The sequence below is a fragment of the Carcharhinus amblyrhynchos genome, chromosome 1, assembly GCF_965287045.1.
Source record: "Carcharhinus amblyrhynchos chromosome 1, sCarAmb.v2.hapA, whole genome shotgun sequence".
In the NCBI taxonomy this organism is placed as follows: Eukaryota; Metazoa; Chordata; class Chondrichthyes; order Carcharhiniformes; family Carcharhinidae; genus Carcharhinus; species Carcharhinus amblyrhynchos.
This window is the reverse complement of record NC_137324.1, coordinates 27,413,639-27,424,290: the sequence shown is the minus strand read 5'-3', so window position 1 is coordinate 27,424,290 and position 10,652 is coordinate 27,413,639. Positions and strand designations below refer to the sequence as shown.

Below are 10,652 nucleotides of genomic sequence, written 5' to 3'. Positions count from 1 at the left end.
CTTTACTCGAAATTCCCGGACTGACACAACTTTCCCAAGGCAATGTTCCAAAGGACGAGCCTGATACTGAACTCACTGTCCCTCAGCCTGGAATGTTCCACAACTTCAACCCATTCACCAACTGACCACCCCTGGTCACGTGAAAGGATGGGGGCCTACGCCCCGGGGTGGGGGGCGGAGATTGGGCATGGGGGCGGGGCCTGGATCGGGGAAGGGGCGGGGTCTAGTCCGGGGGCGGGGGCCGGAGTGGACACAGGACGGGGGGCGGTGTTTGGGCGGGGTCGGAGATGGGGGCGGCATCTAGACCCGGAACGGGGGCGGGGCTGGAGAGGGGGGCGGCTCCTAGACCGGGAATGGGGGTGGGGCCGGAGATGGGTGTGGCAGCTAGACCGGGAATGGGGGCGGGGCTTTGGCCGGATATCCGGGTCTCCAGGGGAACCGCCGGCCCTGCGTGAAGATGGACAGCCCGGAGGCTGCTTTCAGTCTCTTCTATATAGTGCTGTCTTTCTGCTTCGTCTTCACTCCCACCGAGTTCCGTTCGGCCGGGGTGACGGTGCAGGATCTGCTGGCTGACCAGCTGGGCAGCGAGGATCTGGCCTTCGTCCATTACCACATCCGCAGGACGGCGGCCACTGTCACCGTGCACTCGCTCCTGCCGCTAGGTCAGCGGGCTGGCTGGGCCTGGGGGGGGTCTCGGAGTTGTGGGGGCGGGGATCGGGGTTGGTAGGGCCCGGCGGAGTGCGAGGTTAGCCGGTCCAGACCCTGGGGCGGAGCGGGGCTGACTGCTTTATGAGGCAGTGGGTGAGGGGGTGGATTTCAAAACTGGATATCGTTTTGAGGCTAATCACTTGTGTTTTTAACTTTAGGGAGATGGTGTCGGTGTCAATGTCAACTCTGAACTCTTTTCCTCCCGCCGCTTCCCCCCCCCCCCCCCCCCCAACCAAAAAAACATTGCATAGACTTTCTGGGAGTTTGATGTTTAGTTACACAACTGCTTTCACTGAGTGAGTTTTCAGATTTAAATGAAGGAACTGAACATGAAGTTTGGTGATTAAAGCTTCTTAATATAGGTACTAAATCTGTGAGCCGGGTGAGGTGTGTATATGGATGTGTCAACTTGGTTCATCCTCCCCTGAGTTAGCGATGGATTTGAACACAGTACCCTCTGAATGTACAGTATCATAAGGCGAGCAGTTAGCACAGTAGCATAGCATCCAAAGCATTCCAGTTTGTTTTGTTCTAACTCTGTGTGACTCAGTGGTTCCTAGCATTTGTCCTGAATTGCGTCTTACTTGCTTTTATATATGCCAACATATGTTTCTATGTCTACATTACCTATAGCTTTTTCTCTGATTTCCCTCCTTACTAAGCTCAGCAGTTTCAGATCTTTCCATGCATCCCACTTCTGAAGTGCAATCAGCCCTATGATCCTTAGCTTTCTTACTTCCATGGAGGTTTTTCATAAACATAGGAACAAACGTAGACAATTTAAGTAGGAGTAGGCCATTTGGCTGTTCAAGCCCACTTCACCATTCATTATGATCATAGTTGATCATCAAATTTAATACCCTGATCTTGGAAGATGTTATATGGATGTAAGGATTATGTTAGGAAGGGAAGGGTTAAAATAAGGTAAAAACATTTAGTATCTTGTTGAAAGTCTCTGAGTGGGTATTAAGTCACCCTTTCCTTACTGCTGTTTTCATATGTTATTCACCTCTCAATTGTTGTTTATTGCAGGCTATTATATCGGAATGTGTATTGCATCCTCTGGTGAAAAGCAGTTCTACTTCCTCGTAAGCGAGGGTTGGTTGATTTACTTAGTGACTGCTGTGCTCATTCCTGCTGTTGCTAGCCTTGTGGTGTTGTACTGGTCCTTAAATAAGTGGGGCAACCATCCAATATCCAGAACGCTCACGCACTATGCCCTTCCGCAGTCTGGTTGGAGAGCTGTGGCATCCTCAGTTAATACTGAGTTCCGAAGGATTGATAAATTTGCTTCTGGTGCGCCAGGAGCCCGAGTTATTGTCACTGATACCTGGGTGATGAAGGTGACTACATATAATGTTCATATAGCACAGCAACAGGATATTCATCTCACATTGACTGAATCAAGGCAGCATGAACTATGCCCTGATTTGAATACTCCTGTACAGTTTCTCACAATCCGAGTGTGCAGCATCAATCCGAACGTCAAGCCATTCGACATTAGGTGGGTAATGGAGTCCAATCTACAGCTGGATTTAATTTTAGTCACAAGTAGGCTTACAATAACAGTGCAATGAAGTAACAGTAAAAATACTCTAGTTGCCACCCTCTTGTGCCTGTTTGGGTACACTAAGGGAGTATTTAGCATGGTCAGTGCACACAACCAGCACATCTTTTGGACTATGGGAGGAAACTGGAGCACCTGCAGGAAACCCATGCAGACGTGGGGAGAAGGTGCAGACTCCGCACAGACAGTGACCCAAGCTGGAATCGAACCTGAGTCCCTGGCACTGAGAGGCAGCAGTGCTAAGAAATCTCAGACTTTAAATAAGTAAGGTCTGTCTTGTCTTTGTGTTTATTTGTAGGCTGAATTCAACTGAGTATGGTGAGCTACGTGAGAAACTCCACACAACAATTCGAAATGCCCATAATGTCGTCATTCATCAGTCTTTAAGTGACATGTTTCTTGACACGTTCAAGATCCAGGTGGAATTGAACCAACGATATAATCTACCTGGTAATCAGGTACATTTGTCAAAATCAAGCGTTCTTTTTATCTATAGAACTGTTGTGTGACAACACAGCCAGGCAAAGTTAAGGCTGGCCCCATATCCTTTTGGTTGAAAATGAGATGCGAAGAGTATCCTCTGAATCTATGGATCAGTCCATTATTATTGCATTGTTTAACAATACACTGTCCATAAATGCAAGTTCACCCAAAACCTTGTCCTTGCTCACCAAGTCCCATCAACCCTGTGCTTACTGACCTATATTGATTCCAGGCCCATCAAAGCCTTGACTTTGAAATTCTCACCTTTGTTTTTCAAATCACTACATGTCCTAATTTCACCTAAAACCATAGAATACTACAGCACAAAAACAGGCCTTTTGGCCCTCCTAGGCTGTGTCTAACCATTTTTCTGCTTAGTCCCACTGACCTGCATCTGGACCATATCCTTCCACACCCCTCTCATCCATGTACCTATCCAAGTTTTCATTAAATGTTAAATGTGTGCCCATATTTGCCACTTCATCTAGCAGCCCATTCCACACTCCCACCACTCTGTGTGAAGAAACCCCCTCCCCTGCCAATATTCCCTTTAAACTTTTCAACCTTAACCCATGTCCTCTAGTTTTTTCTCCCCTAGCCTCAGTGGTAAAAGCCTGCTTGCATTCACTCTATCTGTACCCATCATAGTTTTATACGCCACAATCTTCCCTCATTCTTCTATGCGCCAGGGAATAAAGTTCTAACCTATTCAACCTTTCTATGTAACTCAGTTTCTTGAGTCCCAGCAACATCCTTGTAAGCCTTCTCTGCATTCTTTCAACTTTATTAATAATCCTTCCTATAACTAGGTGACCAAAACTGCACACAATATTCTAAATTTGGTCTCACCAATGTCTTGTACAACCTCACCATAAAATTCCAACTTTTATACTCAATACTTTGATTTATAAAGGCCAATGTTCCAAAAGCACTCTTTACAACCCTATCTACCTGTGACGCCACTTTTAGGGAATTATGTACCTGTATTCCCAGATCCCTCTGTTCTACTACACTCTTCAGTGCCCTACCATTTACCTTGTATGTTCTACCTTGGTTTGTCCTTCCAAAGTGCAATACCTCCCACTTGTCTGCATTAAACTTCATCTGCCATTTTTCTAGCTGGTCCAAATCCCTCTACAAGCTTTGAAAACCTTCCTCACTGTCCACTACACCTCCAATCTTTGTATCATCAGCAAATTTGCTGATCCAATTTACCACATTATCATCCAGACCCACTCTAGCTCTGTAATCTGACTGCATCTACAACTCCCTGAGATATCTATGCTTCTCCAGTTCTGGCCTTTTGGCTATCACTGATTTTCTTCTCTGCTATTGATGGCTATGCCATCAACCTTGAACTCTGGAACTCCCTCACTACTTTTCCCCTTCTTAAAACCTACCTGTTTGACCAAGCTTTTAGTCACCTGCCTGTCCAGGTATCTCCTTGTGTGATTAGTGTCAAACTTTGTTTGATAACATTTTTGTGAAGTAGTTTGAGAAGTTTTAATGCTTGGAAGGTGCTACATAATGCACGTTAATATTATTTGAACCTCAGAAGAGTAAAATGTGCATTTTTTATCTTCCTTTCCACCAGCATCAGCTCAGTGTTTTCTTTTATGATAAGGCTGAAGGAGATTGCACTTCCCTCAAAAACGTTTCATGTGGTGTTGCTGTCATAGGTGACAAGGGAAATGCAGGTTGGACTATTTGTGAAAGTTTTGCTGACTAAATTATTTTGAAGCAGAAATGAGCATTTTTTTTATGGTCATCTTCCAGCTAACCACAGGAGACCCAAGGACATATTACAATCATTTACTCATGATTCAAGCATGGAAGGAGCTACCCCAGAGAAACTTGTGGAGTAGAGCTCTCAGCTCTAAAACGGCTCTCACTGGGAGAGTGTTCTAATACAGCTCTGCCCACCAAATCACATACAAACTGCTTATACACAGAACATTGTTTAAAATTCCGGCCTCGCTTACATAAATTTATTATTAAATCCTCATCCAGAAGCATGGCTGTTATCTCCTAGCTGGAGATTCTGTGCTTCTTACAAGTAAGGTCCACTTCCACTTCCAAGTGGTCCACTTTGGTAGGAATAATGGTAGGAAGGACTATTACTTACGTGGCGAAAAACTGCAGCAGGCGACGGTGCAGAGGGACCTTGGGGTCCTTGTGCATGAGTCGCAAAAACCCAGCTTGCAGGTGCAGCAGGTGGTCAGGAAGGCGAATGGGATGCTGGCCTTCATAGCGAAGGGGATTGAATATAAAAGTAGGGAGGTCTTGCTGCAGCTGTGTAGGGCATTGGTGAGGCCGCAGCTGGAGTACTGTGTGCATTTTTGGGCGCCACACCTGCGCAAAGATATTTTGGCCTTGGAGGGAGTGCAGAGGAGGTTTACTAGGCTGATACCGGAGTTGAGGGGGTTGAGCTATGAGGAGAGGCTGAATAAACTGGGCTTGTACTCATTAGAGTTTAGAAGAATGAGGGGAGATCTCATTGAGACGTATAAGATGATGAATGGGATGGATAGGATAGAGGTGGAGAGACTCTTCCCGCTCAAAAAAGACACTAGGACTAGGGGGCACAGCCTCAAGATAAAGGGGGGGCGTTTTAGAACAGAGTTGAGGAGGAACTTCTTCACTCAAAGGGTGGTGAATCTCTGGAATTCTCTGCCCGTTGAAGTGGTGGAGGCTGCCTCGCTAAATATTTTTAAGACGCGGGTTGATGGGTTTTTGATAGGAGAGGGGATTAAGGGTTATGGGGAGAGGGCGGGAAAGTGGAACTGAGCAGCGACAGATCAGCCATGATCTTATTGAATGGCGGGGCAGGCTCGAAGGGCTGGATGGCCTACTCCTGCTCCTATTTCTTATGTTCTTATGTTCTTACTACCTCTTTCATGATAATAGTTTCTAGCTACTCACCTGCCATAGCCTTCCTGTCATCAATTTTTGGCATGTTATTTCTGTCTGTCACTGTGAAGACTGACACAAAATACCTGTTCAATGCCTCAGCCATTACCTCATTTCCAGTTATTACATCCCACTTTTCATCCTCTAAAGGACTATTGTTTACTTTAGCCGCTTTTTTTTTCATTTTATATATTTGTAGAAACTTTTGTTATCTGTTTATATTGTGAGCTAGTTTACTCTCATCATCCATCTTACTTTTAGCTTTTTTTTTTGGCTCTCTATTGACCTTTAAAGATTTCCCAATCCTCTAGTTTCCCACAAATCTTTGTCACTGTATGCATTTTCTTTCAATTTGATACCCTCCTTTATTTCCTTAGATACCATAACTGTCTCTTTTTCTACAGTTTTTCCTTATCACTGGTATGTATTTTTGCTGAGCACAGTGAAAAATCACTTTGAAAGTCCTCCACTGTTCCTTAATTGTCCCAACATAAAGTTTTTGCTATCAGTCTACCTTAGCCAACTCCTCCCTCATCCCATTGTACTCTCCTTTGTTTAACCGCAAGACACTGGTATTGGATTTTACCTTTTCACGCTCTATCTGTATTTTAAATTCAACCATATTGTGATTGCATCTTGAGAGGATCCCAACTGTAAGATCATTAATTATTCCTGTCTCATTACACAGGACCAGATCTAGGATAGCTTGCTTCCTCGTAGGTTCCATTATGTACTGTTAAATGAAGTTATCGTGGATACATTCTATGAACTTCTCCTAAAGGCTGCCTTGACCGACTTGGTTTGATTAATCAACGTGTAGATTAAAATCCACCATGATGATTGCAATACCAGTTTTACATGCATCAGTTATTTCTTTATTTCTCGCCCCAATGTGATGTTATTATTTGGTGGCCTATAGACTACGGCTTTCAGTGATTGTTTTCTCCTATTTCTAATTTAAATCCAAATGGATTCAATCTTTTTTCCATAGAACCTATATCATCTCTCACTACCGCCCTGATATCATCCTTAAATGTCAGAGCTACGCCACCTCCCTTTCTGTCTATCCCTCCAAACATTCTGATACCCCTGGATGTTTAACTCCCAGTCATGACCATCCTGCAAACATAATAACATAAGAACATAAGAAATAGGAGCAGGAGTAGGCCATCTGGCCCCTCGAGCCTGCCCCGCCATTCAATAAGATCATGGCTGATCTGTCGTGGCTCAGTTCCACATTCCCGCCCTCTCCCCATAACCCTTAATCCCCTCTCTTATCAAAAACCCATCAACCCGCGTCTTAAAAATATTTAGCGAGGTAGCCTCCACCACTTCAACGGGCAGAGAGTTCCAGAGATTCACCACCCTTTGAGTGAAGACTTTCTTCCTCAACTCCGTTCTAAACCGCCCCCCTTTATCTTGAGGCTGTGCCTCCTAGTCCTACTGTCCTTTTTGAGCGGGAAGAGTCTCTCCACCTCTATCCTATCCATCCCATTCATCATCTTATACGTCTCAATGAGATCTCCCCTCATTCTTCTAAACTCTAACAAGTACAAGCCTAGTTTATTCAGCCTCTCCTCATAGCTCAACCCCCTCAACTCCGGCATCAGCCTAGTAAACCTCCTCTGCACTCCCCCCAAGGCCAAAATATCCTTGCGTAAGTACGGCGCCCAAAACTGCACACAGTACTCCAGCTGCGGCCTCACCAATGCCCTATACAGCCGCAGAAAGACCTCCCTACTTTTATATTCAATCCCCCTCGCTATGAAGGCCAGCATCCCATTTGCCTTCCTGACCACCTGCTGCACCTGCAAGCTGGGTTTTTGCGACTCATGCACAAGGACGCCGAGGTCCCTCTGCACCGTCGCCTGCTGCAGTTTTTCTCCACGTAAGTAATAATCCTTCCTACCATTCTTCCTACCAAAGTGGACCACCTCGCACTTGCCAACATTAAATTCCATTTGCCAGTTCCTGGCCCATTCGCCCAGCCTATCTAGATCCTTCTGCAGACTCTCCACACCCTCCGCGCAATTTGCCGTTCCACCAATCTTGGTGTCATCAGCAAATTTCGACACCATACACTCGGTTCCCTCCTCCAGATCATCTATATAAATGGTAAATAGCTGAGGCCCCAGCACCGACCCCTGAGGCACTCCACTAGTCACCAACCGCCAATCCGAATAGCACCCATTGACCCCCACTCTCTGCCTCCTATTTGACAACCAATCCTCTATCCACGCTAACACCCTACCCCCAACTCCATGTCCCCTGACCTTCTGCAATAACCTCTTGTGAGATACCTTGTCAAACGCCTTCTGAAAATCAAGAAAGACCACATCCACCGGCTCTCCTCTATCCACTGCCCTAGACACATCCTCATAGAACTCCAGTAAATTTGTCAGACATGACTTCCCCTTAACGAAACCATGCTGCGCCTGCTCTGTCAAGCAATTCCCCTCAAGATGCCTCGCTATTTCCTCCTTGATGACGGATTCTAACATTTTACCTACAACAGACGTTAAACTAACTGGCCTATAATTCCCCGCCTTTTGCCTGCCACCCTTCTTAAACAACGGCGTAACGTTAGCCGCTTTCCAATCTTCCGGCACTTCCCCGGAATCCAGCGACGTCTGGAAAATAACCACCAAGGCATCCACTATCACCTCCGCCATAATGGCCACCAAATCATTCTCATTCGCAATGATTTGTGCCGTCAACTCATTTATCTTGTTTTGAATGCTGAGCATTCAGATAAAGTGCTTTTATGCTAGTTTTCTTACATTCTTTTTGAATTCTGACATCTCCATTAATAACGTCTCCTGAGTTCTCCTTCCTTTTAACTTTTTTTTCCTGATTTTTGATGTAGTTGGAATCTTCTTCCCCCGTGCTAACCTATTACTTTGTTTTCTATTGACTGCTATATTTCCCACATCTTACTCTTCCTCCACCACCGCGCGCGCGCACGCCCCCCCCCCCCCGGCAACTTGCTAGTTAAAAGTCCTTGTGACCACCCTATTTATTCTTTTTGCTTGAACACTGGTCCCAGATCGGTTCAAGTGAAGACTGTCCCAACTCTACAGATCCCTCCTGTTCCAATACTGATGTCAATGCCCCATAAAATGGAACCGCTCTTTCTGCACCATTTCTTTAGCCACGTGGAACCATTTGAAATGGCCTTGCTCATACTGCTCTTCAACCAACATCTAATAATTTAGCTGACCATTATCACAGTACTAAGAGACTTTGCTGTTAACACATTCACTGCAGTGTTTTTTATATTCCACAGTGACCACTTCAAAGTAGTTAATTGGCTGTAAAGTGCTTTGAACGTCTTGAGGTCACGAAAGGTGCTATGTGTGTGCAAGTCTTTTTTTTCTTCATGAAAAGAGAAATGAGATGTTAAATTGTATTAGCCAAAGGGTCGAATACAAATGGAGATGATATTGTACATTGCGATGATTGGCCTTAAGTGGATGCAGCACGAACTTGCCAAAATTACACTAGTTTCTAATCAAAACAAGTGTTGCGGGAATTGCTTTTTTAATTGAAAAGGCAAAATCTCAAATAGATCATCTTGTATACAAACTTTAATGTTGAAAATAAGTGAGTGATCTAATTAAATCCTCGTTTTGTTGAGATATTGACTGACAATTTCTAATTGTTCACTGTTCCTTTGAAACAGGAACTTGAGCCATGTATTGGCTGCATGCAGACAGCCGCCAACATCAAACTCATCAAAATCTGTCAAGAGCCAAATGAGGGCGAATGTCAGCAGTGTTACTGTCGCCCCATGTGGTGCTTGACCTGTATGGGGAAGTGGTTCGCCAGCCGCCAAGATCAGCAACATCCAGAAACATGGCTATCCAACAGAGTGCCGTGCCCTACCTGTCGGTCAAAGTTCTGCATTCTTGACATCTCTATTGTATGCTAAAGGGAATCGGAAAAGGGAATTAACTCTTGCCCCAAGATCCAAGCTGTTCAACCACCAGCAAAACATCATGATGGCCTCTTGCATGTTCTTGCTGTTGTCCCAGCTGATTTTCCTCCTGGAAACTTAATAAAATGTCTTCAGGCCGCCTCATGCAGTTTTCACTAATTATCCTTTTCATTAATTCTTGTGCCATTTCCAATGAAGATATAATGAGAAGTCTGATTCCCTCTTATCCACCACAACTTGGAACCTGTTGACTTGGCATTGCTCCATCTAGTGAGCAGGTTGATCACTGATGACTTTTGCAACAGAAACAAAGAATCAGAACTGCCTGGAACTCGAACCTTCAGATTACTACAGTGCTCGTACTTCTAGATTCCCATGCATTGACTCTTGGATTCAATAACTGCATTGAATAGTTTGAAGCACTTCTAAAATTCAGAGTTATATTTTTTATATTCCTCAACTGTCTTTTGGCTTTATACTGCTGATGTGGATTCTCAATATTTTTTATACCTCCTAACTGCAAATAATATTTTCTATATGATCATTGCAAAAACTATCCATTATAGTTTTGGATGATGTTGGTTCATCCACACTGAAGACAAGGTTTCAATTCTCTTCAATTCAGTAGACCCTTTCTAATGTGCTAACATTCTCCTTAATGAACTTGTTCTGCAGCCTGCTGGTTTCCAGGGTGTGATTTGTTTGCGAGTGCTGTTGGTGTTATGAGTTGCATGACATGGAATCAAAACTTTCTTCAGTTGCATGTTTGTTTTGTGTTACTGGCAGGGCTGAATTTCTCATGCCGAAAAGGTGATGATGGCAGTCCTTTTTGAGCTGCTGCAGTCAGTCTGATGCTTCCGTAACGTTGCTGCAAGTGCCTTTCCTCCAATGTCAGGGAAGTGGTCTGTCCACTTTGCGTTTAACAATAAATGTTATACATAATGTGGATCTTGAATGAGCCTGAAAGACGTGCTGGTTAGGTGGTTAGGAGTACACTAAATTCTCCCTTAGTGTACTTGGAACAGGTGACAGAGTGTGGCAACTTGG

The 10,652-nt window shown here is 44.6% G+C and overlaps 1 protein-coding gene across 1 annotated transcript; it reads left to right on the top strand.

Moving 5' to 3' along the window:
• The first annotated feature begins 413 nt into the window (after positions 1-413).
• tmem129 (transmembrane protein 129, E3 ubiquitin protein ligase) lies at positions 414-10,281 on the top strand. The gene is made up of 4 exons (XM_080201139.1): positions 414-662; positions 1,741-2,212; positions 2,574-2,733; positions 9,351-10,281. The coding sequence occupies exons 1-4, from the start codon at positions 458-460 to the stop codon at positions 9,597-9,599; spliced, it is 1,086 nt and encodes a 361-aa protein (XP_080057265.1). The 5' UTR covers positions 414-457; the 3' UTR covers positions 9,600-10,281.
• The last annotated feature ends 371 nt before the right edge of the window (positions 10,282-10,652 follow it).